General features: G+C 34.6%; 1 protein-coding gene across 7 annotated transcripts in view; it reads right to left on the bottom strand.

Moving 5' to 3' along the window:
- CCDC82 (coiled-coil domain containing 82) overlaps window positions 1–20698 on the bottom strand; it is a 33097-nt gene that overhangs the window by 1085 nt on the left and 11314 nt on the right. For 6 of the 7 annotated variants that reach the window (XM_045818008.1, XM_045818012.1, XM_045818009.1 and 3 more), the window contains 4 exons: window positions 16111–16203; window positions 14462–14586; window positions 11615–11785; window positions 4884–5069 (listed from right to left, as the gene is read on the bottom strand). In XM_045818008.1, the coding sequence (XP_045673964.1) occupies window positions 4884–5069; window positions 11615–11785; window positions 14462–14586; window positions 16111–16203 (575 nt within the window). Of the gene's footprint in view, window positions 1–4883; window positions 5070–11614; window positions 11786–14461; window positions 14587–16110; window positions 16204–20698 lie in introns of those variants that run through there. The other variant, XM_045818013.1, reaches the window with a different exon arrangement.

Below are 20698 nucleotides of genomic sequence, written 5' to 3'. Positions count from 1 at the left end.
TACAATAAAAAAGCTAGTTATTTTACTCAAAGCAATGAAGATAAGCTAGGCCTTTTCAATCTACAGACATAAACAGGAACAATTTCATTTTGTGGTAAACATGAACTTTTAAGTCTTTTTAATATGAAGAGGGGCTCAATTTCAAATGAGCATTTCTAACTCATATAAAACATTGGAAAAAGATCAGACCAAACATTATTATTAATTTCCTAACTTTCTTGTAAATTGTATTTTTATATCATATTTATAGAAGTGTTACAACTTCAATAACTTACTCAAAAATTTGTTGAATGTGTAATATATATCAAATATTCAGCTAATGACTAGATAAAAAAACAAATTTGCTCTCCTTATCCCTCATGAGAACGGAGTTCAGTAGGAACACACCAACAACAGCCAATAACAAATGCCATAAAGAAGTACAGACACTGTTCTGAGGCTTCAGAAGCGGGGGTCATGGTGAACTGAGGTAACAAGGAAAGAGTAGCATCTAAGCTGTCCTGGGAAAAAAAAGATTTGTTAGGCAAAGATTTGGTGGGGAGAGTTTTCTGTAGGACACAATAGTCCATATAACAGAGACAAGACAAGAAAGTATGGGTTTTTACTCTAACATGGTTTTTTAAAGGAACAGAGAGAGAAGACTGAACCAAAGAGGTTGAGGTCAGGGAATAAACAGTATGAAGTGCTAGGTTAAGGAGTTCAGCAATAATGTGGCAGTCAGTGCAAAGTTGTTAGAGGTGTTAAGGCAGGAGATTGACATGATCCAAAATATATTTTGTTTTAAATGGTAAAACATCCATTCTAGAAGTTTGGCAACTAGTTAGCAGTCTACTGTAATAATTTGCATAACAAGAGCCCAAATTTGAGTGATAGCAATGAAGATAGAGAGTTAAAAATAAGGTTAGAACAAGAAAGAGAGGAGTCAGGATGATTTGGAGATTTCAAGGTTGATAGAGTTCAGAGTGCTTACCTCAGCTGAGATTAACTGACTAATGGTTTCTTAACTCTACTTATGAACTCTGGTTCTACTCCTAATGAGGTGATGACCCTGACTTTTGTGGTCTATGGAAGGGTTTAGGATAGTGCATTTGACTTCCAAACAGGGCCATGAAACCTTACCCCCACTCCCAAACACCTCTTACTTGATCAGCTTCCCTAGAAAGAATGAAGAACAGAAGAAACAACCTCTGGACTACTTAGGGATTCTCTTGACCTAGTACCCATACAGGTTCTATTACATATAAATACTCTAGGATTAGAAGTCTATACTTTAGACATGTTGACTGTTTTAATGCTTTTCATATTGTTTTTCTTTATATTATCTTTTTCTCTTATTAAATTTATTTTGGAAAATTGCAGTCTATCTGAGCTATACTAAGGGAAGGAAACCCTTGCTTTTATTACTAAAAATAGCCACTCACTAATAGCCACTTACTAATTGCTAGGCCCTATATTAAATGCTTAAAAGGTGTTAATCTCCACAATCAAACCCTAATTATTAATAACTCTAATTATTATTATTTAATTCCTATTTTACTGAAGAGAAACTTAGGCTTACAGAAGTGAAGAAACTTGCCCCCAAATTCTATTGTTAGAAAATATTTAAATCCATACTTTTAACCACTGTCATATGCCATTTCTGAGATTTAAAGGGTGGGGGCAGGGGTGCAGCTTTAGTATGAAAAAAGAAAAACCTTTTTAAGGGAAAGTAAACTCAGAGACAAGGCAGTATTGCCTTGCAATTCATTCTGTCTCCCTAAAGATTCTGCTTCTATTATTTTTCTTTATTAAAAATTTGAGAGTGTGGGTCTTATTATGTCAAGCCGTTAGAGTGCCAGATGGACCTACTAAAACTTTTGGAATTATGGGAATAGAGTATGAGAAAAAGGTCAGAACATAAACGAAAGCTTGGAGTCTTCTACTCAGAAGTAGCAGTTAGACCTGGAAAAGGGAATAGGTTTGCCAAGGGAAAGAGTTTTGAGGCTGAGAAGAAGACCTACTGCAACATTTACTTTTAAGCAGGGGTCTTCAATCTTTAATTTGCTAAGAATCACCTACGGATTTTTATTGAATAGGTCTGTTGTGAAGCCAAGGCCTACATATTTTTCAACTTCTAGGTGTTCTAGGTGGTTCTGACATAGATAGTTTAGGGCTATGTTTTGAGAAACATCAGTTTAAGGAGTGGAAGAAAAAAATTTTTCAAGTTAAAAAGGGGTGAAGAAAGAGAACAAGTGAGAAGAGTTTTGGGATGTGGCAGGATATTCAATCATAACTTAAAATTCTTATTTATATAACAATAGTTATGCAATACATTTAAATTTGCTTTAAACCCATTTATAAAACTGAAACTTGATACTTGTGCAGACATATATATTGTCCACTTCCTGGTGTTCATGTGTTCACCACCCCAGCCCGACTATCCTGCATTCAACTGCCCTGCAAACCACGTCATGTACACCTTCTTCGTGACAAAAAAAGTTAGAATTTTGCCAGTGGCATATAATAGTATGTTTTTCAGCTCTAATTTAGAATGAGACATATATTATATATTTATTGGTTTTATTATAATTTTATCATTTGCTCTTTTTTTGCACTCAAGTTGCTCCTAACTTTTAATGTAATTAGGTTAAAAACAGATCTTCCTAGTTAAACTGTTAGGAACAGGAACAAGAAGAATAAAGTCAGTCTAGGTGGCAGGTTTTGAGGAAGAAATGCTGAGATATCCTGAGATGATGGAAGAAAAATGCTTGGAGGAAGAAAGAGCAGATAAAGGAAAAACCAAGGTGTGAAACAAGCGGGAGGAAGAAAGACAGGAAGAAACAGTTTGTGTAAGGTTGAAGGATGGGCTGACATAGTAACTGGGAGGCAAGAGCAAGAAGAGCCAACAAATATACATCCATTCAATAGTATTGAGCCCTGGCATTCTAAAGGGTGAGAGCAACTGTGGCCATGAAACTGCAGCCAAAGAAGAAGGCAAGAGTCATCACCAGCACACACGTAGTGCCATCACTCAGACACACACACACTGAGGGGCAGGCAGAATGAGGCTGAAAAATGTCAGAGCACCCAACCAGTTCTGAAATTTAATCACAGCACAAAAAGCTGCATATGGGTTTACACTGGCTATAAACTTCTTTAGTTTCCAGAAAAATCTTTTGAGAAGGTCCATGGACAAATTTTTTAAAGTAGGGAGATCACAAAAAGAAAACAAAGCTCTTTGATACTTTATGTGAAAAAATGTGCACATTGTCCTAAACATGTACGATCTTGAAGCACCTTCAATGGCCAATGCTAAGTGTTATTCTTTAAGCACAATATGACACTTGGCTTTCTTTTCCTAAGAATATTTTTTTCTATTTCCACATCTTTTCTGTTGTCACGAACCCTGTTGAGCTTTCTCTGAGGTACTTAATTTAAAAATGGTTTTAGTTTTTTCTGCAAAATTTTACTGTTTTTCCCAGATATATTATTACATTATACATATATACATATGTATATGTGTGTGTGTGTATACACAGTGATTTTCCTACACCTAGTACACAATTCTTTAAAAATATGCTGTCCCAATTGGTCTTTCAACTCCTCCAGAGGGTTGGCAACACTTAAACGCATCAATAAAAGCACTTAAGAACTTAATGTTATCTAGGAAAACGAAGACAGGACTTACTGGATAAGTGATGGCTCCTCCCTAAGGCAAACTGAAAAGCACCCAGGACAGGGAGGAAAGCACAGAGAGTAAGAGAAGCAGAAGCAAAGTAAAAGATAAAAAGCTGAAGAGAGTAAAATGAGAGAAACAAGACTTAAGTGCCAAGATGTGGGGAGCAGGCAAAGAGTTCACTGGGTGGTGGTTTGCTGTGGGAGGATAACTGTCAAAAGGGAAACCAATCCTGATGTCACTCTCTAGACCCAGAGACCTCTGCCGAACATGTGTTCTAAGAAGTTCCTGTTTTCTTGTTCTCTTTTTTCTTTTCTTTGCTCCTAAGTTTACTCTCTAAGCTCTCTTCTTTTTTATTTTCCTCTTCCACAAATTCCCCTATGATGTAAATAACCCAGGCAATGGATCTCAAATCAGGCTTTTTTAAGATTAAATACACAGTTTATCTGGGTTGCCTGAAAATCTATTATATGTTCTGTCTTACACATTCATGTAACTAGATATGTTTTAAAGATTTCATATTAGCATTCTTTCAATGTATATAAACAATTCTAAAAGCTATGTGAGCAGACCAGAGCTCATGAGCTGCCAGTAGATCTTTAGGAATCCAGTGCACTCTTCAAAACCCCCACTTGATTCCTGATATCAAATTTAGTGATTAACAGGATTTGGGGGAGTCAAAATCAGTGCCGTGGCCTGAAACCTCTGCTTTTCCCTTGATCTTCAGTTACAGGGCTCACTGCTAAGTCCCATGTCCTCAAGAAGAGGATGTGGGTGGTATTAGGACTGGCAGCCGAGATCCTTTCCTCAGATTGGCACCAGGTGCTTCTTCACTCTCAGGTCACAAGAACTGTTCTAAAGAATAGGAAGCAGACAAGCAGAGGTGAGTCCTGTACTTTGTCAAAGAAAATAAGGGGACTTATATATATGTAAGGAACACCACATTTATAAAAGTGAAAACAGAAAGCCTTCATTAAGGGACAGTATTATTGCTGATTAAAATTTACCTGATGAGCTGAATGAATGCTTAGAACATCAGACCACCTATTTAGGGTAGGACAGTGATAAGCATGAAGGGAATGGGTGAAAAAGGAAAATACGAAGACAGGGAGAGAAGGAGAGATTCTCTTTTAAATTCTGCTGACTTCCAATCATTGGTATCCTTTCGTTGGTCATAATTAGGCTCCAGAATTTACTCAATGAGATGGTTATTTTATATTCACCTTACCTCCTCAATCCAGCCACTCTCTTTTGACTGACTGAAAATTCTTTCTACTGTTTCTTTAACTTGTTCATCTTCAACTTCTCCTGTCTTTGCCATGGAGCAACATTCTTGGTACAACTTGAATTTAAAATGCTTCAGTTTATGATAAATTTTGGTACGTTCAGCACAAATTCTGCCAACAACAAATACCTAAATCAAGAAATAAACATAATCTGAATGTGATGTGAATAATATAGCAATGAACATACACATTTTCTGGTTTTCAGATTTTAATAGTAAAATTTAATGCATTATATATTTTTTAAAATGTTTATGTAATGATTCCATTATCATCTCATTTATGTAACCCAGTTAACAAAACCTGAGCACCTGCTATGTTTCAAGCACTGGAAATACATAAGTGAAAGATGTCCTCCTACCTGTATTAGGAGAGCTTACAATCTCAGGAGAAAAACAAATGACTATAAAACAATGTGTCTCCCTGGCTGGTTTAGCTCAGTGGATTCAGCCCAAGCCTGAAAACCAACAAGTTGCTGGTTCGATTCCCAGTCAGGCCACATGCTTGGGTTGCGGGTCAGGTCCCCAGTTGGGGGCATGTGAGGGGCAACCACACATTGATGTTTCTCTCCCTCTTTAAAAAAAAAAGAAAACAACAACAGTGTGTCAAATACTAAGCACAAGATGCTATCAAAATACAAAGGCTGGACAATTAACTGAATCCAGAGGGGAGAAAGCTCCTCAAGTAGGTGATGCTTGAACTAAGTCTTTGAAAAACAGTATGGGAAGGAGGAGAAAAATGGCTTATAAGACAGAGGATGGGTACACCTGGAAGCAAGAAAAGCATGCAAGCTATTGAATGTGCACAGTGACTGAGTTAAAAATGCCTGGATCATGATAATTTTCTAGGTTATAAGCTAGAAAGTATCAATACAAAGTACTGGCAGTTTTTTTTTACTTAATTTTTTTCTAAAAAATTTTGTAAAGTAAAAAATAACTATTCAGTCATATCTATGTCTTTAATGAGTCTGATCTGATTACACTATATTAACATTTTATTGTTTGCAAATTAAGAATTTTAAATTCTATATTTATATGGACTTTTAGGATTTTATAATAAATAATACTCTTCTTGTGAAATCAACTAACAAGAACATTTCTCTTTCAGAATAGTCTAAATATATCCTTTGTTAACCCACCTATAGCTAAAATAGGAAGAGTGTCACTGCACTGACCTAATTAAATATAACTAACTATACCTACATTTTTTCATTCATTGTAGGAAATGAAACAGAAAGGGCTTCAAACATTCTAACATGATCATCTTATTTTCATGGAGTAACCTTCCTAACTTGTATATTTGTCTCTGTGCATAGATCCACTAATGGGTTAGGCTTTTATGAGTTCAGTACAAGTGATACAGTAACAACATTGATCTATGTAACTTTTATTCTATTTGACAAAGAATTGTACTGTTTTCTTGGAGACCCACTGCAAGGGATCACACAAGTGGTGAGTGCAGTAAATAACCCAAGAGTATAGTGGCAAAATGATTAAAAGTTAAACATGATAATTGGCAACAGTCAGGTTTGATGTGTCACCCTGTGAAGACAGTATTTCGGACAGCTTACGATCTTTTTAAAAATCCCTAAAAGCTGAAGAAAAGCATGTTCAGATTTCTGTTCACATTCTGTGTAAACCTTTATGTTTTTCAGATCATTAGAAATAATCAGGTATTATTGTACACTGCTTGCTTACTCTAAGTATCTTTTGCATTCCAATGTTATTAAATCAGTCATATCCATTACAATAATTTACTTGCAAATGCCTTTCACTTTGAGTAAAATAGTTGCAGTGGCCACTAGGGGTACCCTTTGTCTCTCCATTTCTACCATCAAAGTTGACTGAGGGGGAAGTCTCTTATGGCTATTTGAGATAAAATATAGGAGAATCTGATTTTAATTTCCATTATACTGTATTCTACAGAGGAATTTATCTGTACAGATTTTTAAAAAAGATTTTATTTATTTCTTTTTAGAGAGAGGGGAAGAGAGGGAGTCAAACATCAATGTGTGGTTGCCTTTCGTATGCCCGCAACTGGGGAACTAGCCCGCAACCCATGCATGGGTCCTGACTGGGAATCGAACTGGCAACCTTTTGGTGACCAGGCCAGCACTCAATCCACTGAGCCACACCAGCCAGAGTTGTAAAGAATTTTTAACCTGGGACAAGAGGGAAGGAAGAGGTGTTTAAAAATCCTTATTTAATATTTTCCCAATATGTAACAAAAACATCTATTGAAAACAGTAAACATTACAGTTCACTTCTTTCTGTTTCTAATTCCTACTCTCCTAGCATCTACTTATACTTATGTAGGTCAATAAACCCAAAATTACCTTTAGAATATTCTCACACTATTTTTCCCTCAAAAGGGATCACATTTTATACAGGAGAAAGCCAGTAGGGCTTACAGAAAACAGTAAATAACAGCTGTATAGTTCGAGCAGACCTCTCCCCTCACCACACCCATTTTTAGTGTATTGCTGCACCCTGCTAGACCTTATGAAGTAATGTAGTACAACACAGTGTGCACTGGAGGATTCCACTTACAAAAGTACTAAAACAAGAAAAGCTAATCTACACCATTAAGACAGTGTCCTTAAATGTCCAGAAATGTTTTCAAGGTTACTTTTAATTATCTAATTGCATTTCTAGACATTAAGGACACTATTCTAACAAGATAGTATTAAAATCTCAGGAGATAGAGATATAAGTGCTGTGATGATTGTTCTCAGAACAGGTAAGTGATGTATAAATGATTATATACAGGGTAGCCTAGTTCTATAAACTGATAAATCTGCGAATAACTGAGCCTAAGGAATCTCAACATACAAACATATAACTGGAAACAAAGTTAAAAATTGTTACCAAATTTTCCAAAAGCGGAAGAGGGTGAATTGCAAATTTGTCAGATACAGCCAATAGAAGTGTAAATTAACATTAACAAACTAAGGAAGGAAATATAATGAAACATGCATTACGTACATCTGTAATATCCAGCTAACTGTAGGTAACTTTTTAAGTTATTTCTCACCCTGGCTGGTGTGGCTCAATTAATTGAGTGCCCACCTGACAACCGAAAGATCTCTGGTTTGATTTCTAGTCAGGGCACATGCCTGGGTGCCCTGAGTCTAACTGGGGGCCTGTGAGAGGCAACTGATCTATGTTTCTCTTTCTTTTTTTCTCCCTCCCTATTCCTCCCTCTGAAAAATAAATTTAAAAAAATTTAAAAACATATTTCTCTAGGCCCTTCATATATGGATCCAGCTCTTTATAGAAGTTAAATATGAAGAAAAAAGATCCTCAGGAAAGAGGAAGGATGGAAAGGAGTTTGTTTATGATACTAGACCTCTGGAAACATGCAGGGGTGTCCAACCAACAGCCCTGATGGCTGTGAATGCAGCCCAACACAAAATCATAAATTTACTTAAAACACTGAGTTTTTTTTTTTGTGATTAAATGCCATAGTGTATTTAATGTGTGGCCCAAGACAACTCCTCTTCTTTCAGTGTGGCGCAGAGGTGCCGAAAGGTTGGATACCCGAGAGTGCAACACACCCAGCCAAGGGATTCTACTTCCTCCTGGCCCGTTTTTCAGCACGGACGCATTATCCACTGCTACTTGTGTCATACTCCTGCCTTGCCCCATTGGACCTTAAACACCTTGAGGAATCTGAACAGACCCTGGGAAAAATTAAAAATCAATTCAAGACTGTTGTCAGTCCTCCCATCTGCCTGTCAGATTTCACATCTCTCTTTCCTCCAGGTGATTTTCTTCTCATCTATGCCCACAAGGCCTCTCATCTCACTATCCTACCTGACTGCTGTACAAAAATTACTTTCTCCCATTAATTGTGTTTTCCATCAAAGCATCCCTTTTCTCAAAGAAGATAGTATAAGAAGAAAAGTTTTATCATTAAACAACTTCATTAAGAGCATTCTTTTAAAGTATTAGTTGCACCTTAAAAGAAAACCCCAGCAACCCTAAGGAGTCTCAATTTATGTAACTATAAGCAGTAACACAAAATGGAAAATTAGTTTTCAAAATAACCTGAATGTGGGTGTGGGGGTAATCAGTCTCTTTGATGTCTTTGATTAAAAACAGCTTTGTGTTTTTTTCCTCCTTTCCTTTTACCCCCTTTCCTTTCCATATATGCATTGACATGGTAATTCAGTAGGATATAAAAGATTTTAATAAATTTTTCTTCCTTTACAGGGAAAAAATTACTGAAAAAATGTAATATTAAAGAATTTCAATCACACTATCTTAATATATAAAATAACTAGTTGAATGCTTGCATATAGCTATAAACAAATACACACATTTTTACATAGATGCAAGGTAGTATATATACATTGCTTATAATTTCACTTTTACCTAGCATTGTTTCATAACCTTCAAATATTATTTTAGTGGTTGTATTGTATTGTATGACAAAATGATGATAGCTTATTAAATCCCCACTCTAATATTTTATTTGGATTATTTCCATTTTTGTATTGGATTGGCCAAAAAGACACACTTTTCATTTTCACCAATAACTGCACTGATTTGGATATGTTGAGTATGTTGGCTATCTCTCATGTGGTATAATTAATTATTCTCAATAATATCTTCATTTGATCTCTATTAACTCAATTGGTCTACTTGATGATAGACCATTGTCCGGCTGGAAATCTGCACCACGAAACTTTGCAAATCACTTCTGACACATTCGATCAGTCATAGCACCTTCTCCACACACTGCACAAATCTTTTTTGGCATTTCAGTTGTGTTTTTACCTTTCTTGAAATAATAAAGCATAATATGCTGAAAATGTTGCTCATTTTCTTCCATTTTCAATATTAAAATGGCTACACAAAAATTCACTAATTTGGATAAGTTTTTTTTTAAAAAATGCAGGCTGATATGACAGCTGTCACAATACAAGCTAACAAAATTGCTTTGAATGAAGTTATAGACAACTAAGTGCTACTACAGCATTTGTACAGAAAAAAAATCAAATGAACTTTCTGGCCAACCCAGTATTATAACTAATGCTTCAATGAACTCCATGATTATGTCATTTGCTTTTATTGAATCACATTGCAAACAACAAACTTACAGGCACTGAATACGTATAGCTCTATAACTCTGGCTATACAAGTATATAGTTATCTAGTACCTAAAAAGATATATCACATCCTTTCTTTCTCTAGGAATCTTTCCATGAAATTGCTAGTTTCAATGCAATCTTAACAGAATTGCATTTTATCACTTTATTTAAAAGTACTTTGCTACTTGAACTATTAACTGGCATCTTGGGGTAGTTTTAGTTATTATATGCCTTTAAATAGAAAATAATCATTTTCCAATATATTTGTTAACTTTTGTATTTTTCCATTGTGTGACTGGTGTATTAATGTTCCTTGCTTTTATTTCATGAGATCACCTGTTTTCTAGATATTGGAATCAACTATTTTACACAGAACCTTTATGCCTTCACAGAAATATAAGAACTCAAGAAATAGTTTTCTAATTCACCCCCCTTTTCAAGATTAGCTGTAGACAGCAAAGACAGTGAATGTACAGCAATATTTTTATCTATACAACCAAAAATTACCCTTAAAGTATTAAATCACTTTTATTAAGAATCCAGATGTCTTATCTCATAAAGTTATAAACCAGTTTTAAACAATTGTGAAAGCTGTATATGACTTTGTTGAGAAAAGAAACATGTCTTTATAGTAACTTGCCAAGTAAAGCACTAAAGATTACATCTGAATTCATTAACTCCATACACACTTTCCAGAGATTCTTGCAATTCAGATTGTTCAGAGGGACCTGGTTAATTATTGCCCAATAATATTGAAGAATCATACTACCCAATCTAACAGAATTCACATAGATAGTGTTTTGTATTTAAATAATTGACTGGCAATATTTAGAGTCAACTTTGGGTTTCTAACTAGTCTCCAAAACACATATGCCCTTCACAAATATACAGATTCACCAGAGGGAGCTTTCAATATCAAGTTTTATATTATAAATGCAATATTTTTACATAGATTAAAAAAAGAGATAGAAGTAGTCTACATCTGTACTTTTTCTCTCTTCATATTGAACTACTTTGCTCTTGTTTATCAATACTTTTCTTCCAACATTTTCTTCAGTTTTGTGTATTCATTAAAAATTAACAGCATCTTAAGTATGTGATAACTGTTCTAGACTGACACACTTGTGATACAGACTAGGTTGGAGCATGTTTTTTTTCCAATTCTCCTCTTGGGATGAGTAGGCCTTTTCAATTATTTGCTTGCAGATTGTGAATTTGGTAGATTACACAGTTTTCCACTAGGGTCAAATTCTCCTTTGGACCCAAATGACATCTGCTTCTTCTGCCCTAGTTACCTCCCTTTTCATCCTCATCCTATACCCTTTCCCCAAGCCCCTCCTGTTTGGGTGAAGTGTACTCACCCAAAGAGAATGTGCATGGATTTTAGCATCTGACTGAATTAGGAGTAAATCTGCTGGTGAGACACATTTTTCACATTCAAAAATTGTACTATCTTTCCTTGTATTCTTTTCCCTTCTCCTAGCACTTTCTCCATTTGTAAAAAATAACTTGGGGTTGTTTGTGCAAGCTTAGTATAAAATTTCCAAATACTGAAAACTAAAAGGAGAAGAAAAAGAATACCTGTTTATCATGTGACATGAAATCATCTGTTTCCATAGTCCTGGTATTATACAATTGTCCCGATAAATGCACTGTATATTTACAGTAGCGATGCAATCCACAAGCCTGGCAGGAACAATTTTCAGGATTCTTCATATGGACACTTACATTAGAATAATTTTCTACACGCTCCTGAAAATAAACAAAATGTATGTAATTAGGCTATGAAGAATTAAAAGGATGACAACAAAAAGAACCTAACCAAATTAAAAGAACATTAGGAATCATAATAACAGGATGAAATGTAAGAGCAAACACTGGTATTGAATATATCTAATTTTAATACTGAGCACACAGTAAGTATTTGACAAGATATTTTTACATATAAATGAATTTATAACTTAGAAATAGTAAGTGGAAAAAACCAGACCAGAAAAAAAGTTAGTTTCATATCCTTCATGAGTTACTATGAAGTAGTGATTTTCACAGGTTTTCTTTTCCTTCCTCTCATCTCTAGTTAGTGTTAATGAGGAGTTAATTAGTTTAAAATAGGAAACAATGAGCAGCAAAAATTCAAAATATAATAAAAGATGAAATCATCTAGGTTAGTCAACAACTGGGAAAAACAGGATCACATTCAGTCTCCATTGTGGGAATTATATCATATTTTCAACAAAATATTCCAGAAATAATTTAATCTTTGTTGGTTACTTACTAAAGTACTATGAAAATAAACAAATTGGAACTAGGATTGCTAGGTGGCCAGTACTGAAATGGACAGTGTAACTGCTGAGCTAAAACAAAGAGAAATATTTGGCACTCATAAATAAGGTTTATTAAGCTGTGTAATTACTTGTGCTTGAGTATTCTTGCTTGCTCTCTAGACCTGTGTGAGAGACTACTGTTTAAATTAGTAGTATAGATTAGGTTTTACCACAACATTTGAACTGTACACAATGAAAATATTTAAGCAGGGTTACTAATTCACTTTCACATTCTATATTAAGTAGGTATCCAACAGACTGATCACTTCTACATTGGATGATTCACAACACGGCCTTTTGTCTACCTTTACTATTTTTCATATTTCATGACTCTTCATGACACATGTCACTTACATGCTGACTTTCAGAGTGAACAGGTGACTAACCACTTTCCTTCCGGCTTCTGTGTTACTCAGGGAAACACATGCTGAGTTGAAAGCTCTATCAGCTTAGTTTCCTGAGAGGCTATAAGCAGAGCACTCCTATTGAATTACATTGAACATCTAATGTAAGTAAAAAATAAACTGTTGAATTAAGCTATTACAATTTTTGTTGTAGGTTTATTTTTTGTCACATTATTTAATTTTCATAGCATAATCTAGCTTATCCTGACCAAGATCATACTGAATTATCTATGTCTCTAAGTTTTTAAGCTAATATATTGTTGTATGTTATAGTTATTTGAACATTGGGTTATCCAAATTCAGCATAACCTACTATAGTATGGTAAATCATACTATAGCATAATGGTATGGGCTTCAGAATCAGAGAAACCGTAGAAACCTGACATTTCTAGGCTTAAATGTGGGCTTGGCTCATTACTAGCTGTGTAACCTTATATTACTCAATTTTCTCAGTCCTAGTTTCCTCATCTCCAATCGAGGAAATAATAGTGACTTCCTAATGTGGTTGACTTTGAAGACCAAATAAGATGCTTTACTTTGCATGTAAATTATTTGGCAAAACTAAATGATCAATGAATAATGCTATTTTTTTTCTATTAAAAAAGTATTTATATCATGTTCTAAGAGCCGTATACTATCTGCTTTCTAAGTAAGTAAATAGTTCCCTTTTAAATAAGTAAATATTTTCTGTATCTGAGGAAGAAACTGGAGATTAGAGAAGTTAAAAATACCTACAGTCAAAAAGATACCCTAAACTCAAGCCATCCTCCCAATTGAAGTCTTCTAACTCTTTTTGGAATCCTGTAACTGGCCTTTAAGTGTAACCATCTGTGGCTAATTTATCATTAGGTAATTTAATGCTGAACAGGCCTTGGGTGAAGCCAAATCTCCTGACATAAATGAGGTAGAGTAGTTAATGATTTAAGTGCCAGAAGGACGTTAGGGAACTTGAACTTCACTTATCTTGCCATTTTCCTCTTACTAATAATCATTAGAAGATAGAATGTTAGACGTGGAGAGAAAAAAGAAACCTTAAAAATCATATAGTGCACTCTCTACTATTAGAGATCATAGAAAAGAAACCTAGAGGATAATATGGAATCCAATATATCTTATAAATTAAAAAGATGCTTTACTCAAATTGGTACAAACTCTTAAGGTGGAAAAGGGTATTAAAGACAACCGAGGCATTTACTTTCCAAATGGTGTCATGGAAATCAGTTATCCTAGGAGGTGATCAGTATTTCATGAAAAGGAGCCCCATAGTAAAAGACAAATTTGGGAATATTACATTCTATATGGCCCTCTTGAAGATTTACAGTATAAATTCACACACTATTTCTCCTTGAAAAGTCTTCCAGTTAAGTTAAACTCACGGTTTTTCAAAACCCTAACTTTTCTGAAACAACAATGAACACCCTGTGAGACAATCTCCTCATTTTAAGACATGAGCTAAACCCTTTGGACATACAAAAGTTATTCTTCATTTGGAACTACTTAATTATTAGACAGAGATACTAAGTGTGAATGATTAAAATAATAGCCTTTAGAAGTGGTAAGAAACAATGAGCTGATTATTTAAAAAGAAAAAATGCCAATAATTTAGGAGGTTATTAAGCCTGACTGAACACTGAAATCCTGAGAGGTCTCCCACTTCCCCTGTGCCTCCCAGAGATTACAAAATAAATAAAACTGTATACCTTATACTGCTCTTTCCAACGACTTCTAGAGGATAAACTCTCTAAACGAGGCTGAACAAAGCGGTTATCCAAATAATGAAGAGATGTCAACATGTCTTGTGCATATGATTTTTGCCTGGTACCATCTGTTCAGGGGAACAACAAAAACAAAAAATCCCAATCACTTTGCCCTCATGAAATATTTAAATAACTAAATACTTAAGGATTTCTTCCCATAGCTTTAGGTTGGTTGGTTAGAAGCACTTTAAATTAAAATAAATTTTTAATGATGTAAAAATAAATCATTCCATCAGAGCATTAGGGAGAAGAAAGAGCCATACAGGCCCTCTAATTGTTCCTTGAACACATCTAACTGACTCTTTCCTAAGGGTCTTTGAACTCGCTGTGGTCTCTGCTAGATCTACACATTACTTCCTCTCTCACTTCAGGCTTCTGTTCAAGTCACCTCTTGAGACACTGTCTATGACCAATCTAACATAGACTTTCTTTTCCTTGTCACTTTTGATCTTCTTATCCTACTTTTTTCCCCCAAGAACTAATCAATAGTTGAAATCAGATTGTTATAAATTTGTTTACTCATTCTCTGTCTCTCCCATTAGACTCTATGAAACATGCAAGTCAGGAATCACATGTCATGGTCATTACCATATCCCCAGCCCTCAAATGACCCCTGGCCTTTAGTGGGCACTCATCAAATATTTGTTCAATGAGCTGTGAATGAAATCTTATTTTGGCACTCAGGTTGATATTCAACACAAGATACTTTATTAAGTCTTTATTATAATAAAGACTATAATAGTCTTTATTAAGTGTCAGATACTGTGCTAGATGCAAGGGATAAGTATATATAAGGTATGTTTCTTCTCATACTCTTGGAAGGAAGGAAGGCCAAAATACATTTTCAATGTACGTATAAAAAGTATATTTATATCAGTACCACCATACTCAGGATAATGCTAGTATAAATGAGGGAGTAACAAATGTTACCTGAGTGGGTCATTGATAATTTTTTTTAATCCTTATGTGAGGATTTTTTTAATTGATTTTAGAGAGAGAGGAAGGGAGAGCAAGAAAAACATTGATGTGAGAGAGAAACATTGACTGACTGCCTCCTGTATGCACCCCAACCAGGTATCAAACCCACACCATTTTGGTGCACAGGACGACAATCCAACCGAGCCACCTTGCCAGGGCTCATAGATAGCTTTAATAGTCAAAATGATTTTACATTCGCCTGAAAAATCTATGGTAGAAAGAGATTATATTCTAAGGAGGAACAGTATGAGCAAAGGCACAAAAGCTTAAAACTGCATAACTTCTGGTGAAATTCAAGGAGCTTAGAGAGGCTAGGGTAACACATGAGTGTTGACTATGCTGCTGTTTTGAGTATGCGTCCTATATTTTCAAATTCACTGTAAGCTCTCTAAAGACAGGGGACTGTCACACATTTCTTTTGTACTTTCCACATTTCACAAATAATAAACACTAACAAGTTTTTAAAGTGGAGGGACTTTTGGTGCAGTTGATTCTTGAGGGAATAACCACAGGAGGGGCCTAAGAATGGGTCTCCTTGGTTTTGTTATATACTATATATGGTTGTTTAAAATTGGAAAAAGAAAAAAATTGGTACATTCATATGATTAACTTACCATATAATGTTCCCAGAAATGATTCATCTAAAGCATTGATCAGAAGAGCCTTCACAACTCTTTCAAAGTGAGTATAGTGGTCACTAAAAGAATCTGAAATTAATTTGAGATAAATATTAGAATCTAGTAGACAAAAAAACTCCTGAATATGTTCATTTCCCAAAAGCTAAGAAATTAATACTATAAATAGAAGTATTGCTTAATCTGATTTTATAGCTGCCTCAGTGACTTCTCTAGTCATTGAACAAATCTCCATTTTTCAGATTTACTGGCTTCTAATCCGAAGTTCCTAGTTGTGTTTTCAAATAATCTTCACTTTCCAAACTTATTTAGGGAAAATTAAGAGATGTGTTGTAAAAACAAGTCAAAATCGTTCCCTGATTACCTAAGTTTAATTATGAATTTGACAATTAGAAAGACCAAGAGAAAAAACTTCTATAGGTGGATTGTTCAAAACACACACTAAACTCCTAATACATTTCCTCTAAAACACGTTACATACAACATTGTCCAACTGCTACCCTAGCCAGAATCCCAATGACTATAAAAACTCCACTTCCCTTTCTGCTGCCCCATATTTAGAATTTTCCACATCTATTTAGAAAATTTATATCTACTACTCTTTCTCATACCAAATATATAAGCCTCCTTTTCCACTAACCCAATCTGGTCCATGGAATCATCTGTTTGACAAGTTAGGCAGTAATAAGAGAGAAGGTCCCTACTATTTCCCATTGCTCTTGGATTAAGGTTTACTATGGCTTGTGGAAATGTTCTCTATCAAATACAACCCCTTCCTTGACCCAAGAAATGTTCTATCATAATAGAACATTTGCTGTGTTCTGGGCATCTATGAAGACATATTAAAAGCAGTATGAGTATTTTAGGAAGAGTGGAAGATGTTTGGTAAAGAATTAAAGGAAAAGAAGACCCATCCATGAGTGAATCTGAGCTTTGCTTTCAGTTGAAATAAAACAAAGATTGGGATTTAACATGGAGAAGCATTTAAACTTATATTTTAGTTACTAAAAGGGCTGTATAGCTATATAGCCTTTTTTAGAATTTTGGGGAATTTTTTAGTATACATCATATTAAGGACACACCTATTGAAGTATTAAACAAAATAAAGCAGTAGTAGAACGAAATGACAATAGCAGATAATATGCACCTATGCCTAACTGAAAATTACAAGAATTGATCATAGCTATTTATGAATGTATTTTAAAATTAGAATTGGAAAACGAAATGCTTCAAAAAATTCAACTTTGACTAGGCTATATCACTCTCTGTATATAATATTATAGTGTTAGTAGATAATTTGTGAGTGTTAAAATGCACTTAAACTTTAATACTGCTTAAATTTATTAAGGAAAACCTGTTCAGGGAATATTAACAGATATGCTGAGAAAAAAATTAAATCAATTTCCTGTGCACCTAAGTTTAACTATCAAATAAATTGGAATAGAATTTTTACCTCACTGAATTTTTATCAGTTTTAGATGTTACTCACCTGCTTTGAAGTTTGAGAACTGCTGCTGTATTTCAAAGACTCTGAAAGTGTCTCCTTAGGATTGGGACTTAAACAGCAGAGGATCAGAACAACCTGGAGTTTTTTTCCTAATCACATAATACCTCTCCTACCATAATCACCTTCAAAAAAGTCAGGAAGCAAGCCTTGATTTCTTTGTACTTGAGTGGATGGGTAGATGGTATAATTATGCTCCTGGCACCTCAAATTTTTCAAAAAATGTATTGAGCAAGTTTATGCCAGGCATTGTTTTATGCACTTACGTACATTGCTTTAATTCTCACAACAAGTCTACTAGGTAATATCATGACACTGAGTTTATTTCTAGTTGAGGAAATAGCAACAGAGAGGATGTAAAACTTCCCTGAGATTACACAGCTAATGTACTAAGGTTGGAAACCAGGCCCTCTGACTCTTGATTTCATGTTACTACCTTCTAGAGATAGATATTCTTCTGCATGGGATTTGATATCATTATAATTCAGAACATAAAATTTTAGACTTGGATGGAAAATTGAAGAAAATAAAATTCAAATTATCTCATCTTAAAATTAAGAAAAATGACATAATAATAACTTACCCAAGGTCACACAACTAGACAGAGGCAGAACCAGGATTAGGGATCAGACCTCCTCCAGAACTTTATTCAGTGCTTTAATTCCTCTATTAGGTAGAGTTCTGTGGAATATCCTAGGAATATTGTTTACAACTTTCCTCCAGGATTATAAAATTATTACAAGACACAGGAGAAAACCAACAATAGTTGTGTTTGTGCATAAGTTGATTTTTCCAGAGCAGTTAATCAATTTCCCCACACCCAGTCATTGGATAGTCTAGTCATTCTGTTGATTTCCCATGCATCCTTTATCATGCATTAATTTCACATATATGCTAAGATTTTGTTTCAGCACCATCTTCCCACTGATCTGGCTATCATTCCCATGTCAGTACTACACTGCTTTACTTACTGCGATTTTGTGGTCACTTTTTTTATACCTGGTGGGGCAAGTCTTTTTGATTTATTCTTTATTTTCAAATTCCCTTTCTTCTCCCAAATGAACTTTAGGATTGTTTTGTCAAGTTAAACCATACAATTACAGAAGAAATAACTTCTCATACTATTTGTTACCTTCCAGAAACATGGTGTGTCACTCCTTTCCCTTGTGTTTTCTTTTCTATTTCACAGTTAAGTTTATTCTTGTTCCTACAAAGCTATGCTTAAGGTTAGGCCTAGAAACTTACTGTGTTTGCTAGTGTAAGTGGATTGTTCCCTCATTATACCATTTAAGTAATTATTGATAGTGTGGTCATTTTTCTGAGGCCTTTTACTAATTCCAAAATACTAAGATTCTCTTAGATACTTATAGAAAATGAGCTTCCTGGGACATTACAGAGACAGAGAGAGAGAGAGAGAGAGAGAGAGAGAGAGAGAGGGAGAGAGAGAGAGGGAGAGAGAGAGAGGGAGAGGGAGAGGGAGAGGGAGAGGGAGAGGGAGGGAGATATTGATTGAGATATTGTTTAAGAACTCCTGGGCACTGACTGTTTTCTTCCCCAACCCTGAGGAGGGTGTGGTCTTGCTAGTGCTGTTTAAGAACCAAGAGAATGTTTATAAATATTCTCATAGGGGGATTTGTGGCTGTACTTTCTTCTGGAATGAAGGTGTAAGCTCAGTGTAAAAGGACAGAGGCAGAACAAGAAACTGGCTTCTTTTTCTACTCTTAACAGGTCTCACTGACCCCACAAAGGGAAAAAAGGACATGAGAAAGCCATGGAAATACATGCTGCACCTACTTTTTGCTCATAGTCTATTTACACCCTTACTCCTAACTTCTCTATCCTTGGTTAGATAAATCAGAAAGGTACAGCTTTTGTATATATAATCACATTATGTTTAAAGAATGTCTTTTCTCTTTCAGTAGTTCAAAACACTAGAACAAAGTCAGTAAAAATATTTTTGTCTTGTTCTTTATTGCAAAGAGAACATCTCTAGTGCTTCATTGTATGTATGTTGGCTATTGGTTTAAAATATTCTTTGTTATGTAAAGAACATATGCTCATATTACTAATTTTAATACTTAAAAAACTAGATATAGACACTAAATTTTACCAAATGCCTTTTTAGAATCTGTTGAAATCATGGTACATTTTTTTCCTAACATTAATATTACATTAATATGGCATCTAATATTTAACCATTTTTATAGTTCTAAAAAGAATTGTTAATGTTTTTTTTATTCTTGTAATTAAAAAAAAATTCCTTCCCATGTCTTTTTGCAAATCTATTTTCATCACCTTATTGGGATGTGTACCTCTTTAATCTGCATAAACAGTGTGTTCAACAACTCGCTATTTTCTTCTATCATACCTTTAGATTCTCATGTCCATATGTTTTTCTATCCAAAAATATGGTATGATTCTTAGTACATTCAAATCTTCTTTTACGTGTCTCACTAATGTATTTTATTTTTTCTTCCTTTAGATTTCCATTTATTCTCTATTTTTCTCCCAGGAATTTGTGAAATAGGATCATTTCTATTCTTTTACCATCTTTTCCCTCAGAACTAGTTTCTTTCTTCTCTATGCTCGAAGAATTTTGGTTTAACCTACATATCATTGGTGAGATTTTCTGTACTCTTAATTCTGCTTTTTACCACTTTCAATACAGATTTTATTTCTAACTTTATACTTTTAATTTCCTGGCAATTCATCTTTATCTTACCTAACTCCTTCACCTCAAATGACTCTTTCCTTATAACTTCCTACTTCTTTTCCAAAAATTACAAAGCAAATGTTTCATATAATTTTTCACAGGTATTTTCTTCCTCTGAGTTTCAGAGCAACATTACCTTTGCCTTTTGCAAAAGTAGTTCACTGGTACTTTTTACTTATCCTAGAACAAGAGGAAAAGTTCTAGGGTAGAACATTTAACACTAATGCATGTAAGATTGCTCTAGGGCATACTCTGTGCTGCGTTGATAGAATGGTTCCCTTTGAGTGCTAGGTGGAAACTAAGTTAACGTCCATTTTTAGTCCAACTTCCAGTCTAGCAGGTATTTATGT

The sequence above is a fragment of the Phyllostomus hastatus genome, unplaced genomic scaffold (genome assembly GCF_019186645.2).
Source record: "Phyllostomus hastatus isolate PE091 unplaced genomic scaffold, TTU_PhHast_1.1 phas_scaffold_317, whole genome shotgun sequence".
NCBI classification, from domain to species: domain Eukaryota; kingdom Metazoa; phylum Chordata; class Mammalia; order Chiroptera; family Phyllostomidae; genus Phyllostomus; species Phyllostomus hastatus.
The sequence above is the reverse complement of the archived record's forward strand: the minus strand, read 5'-3'. Positions and strand labels throughout refer to the sequence as shown.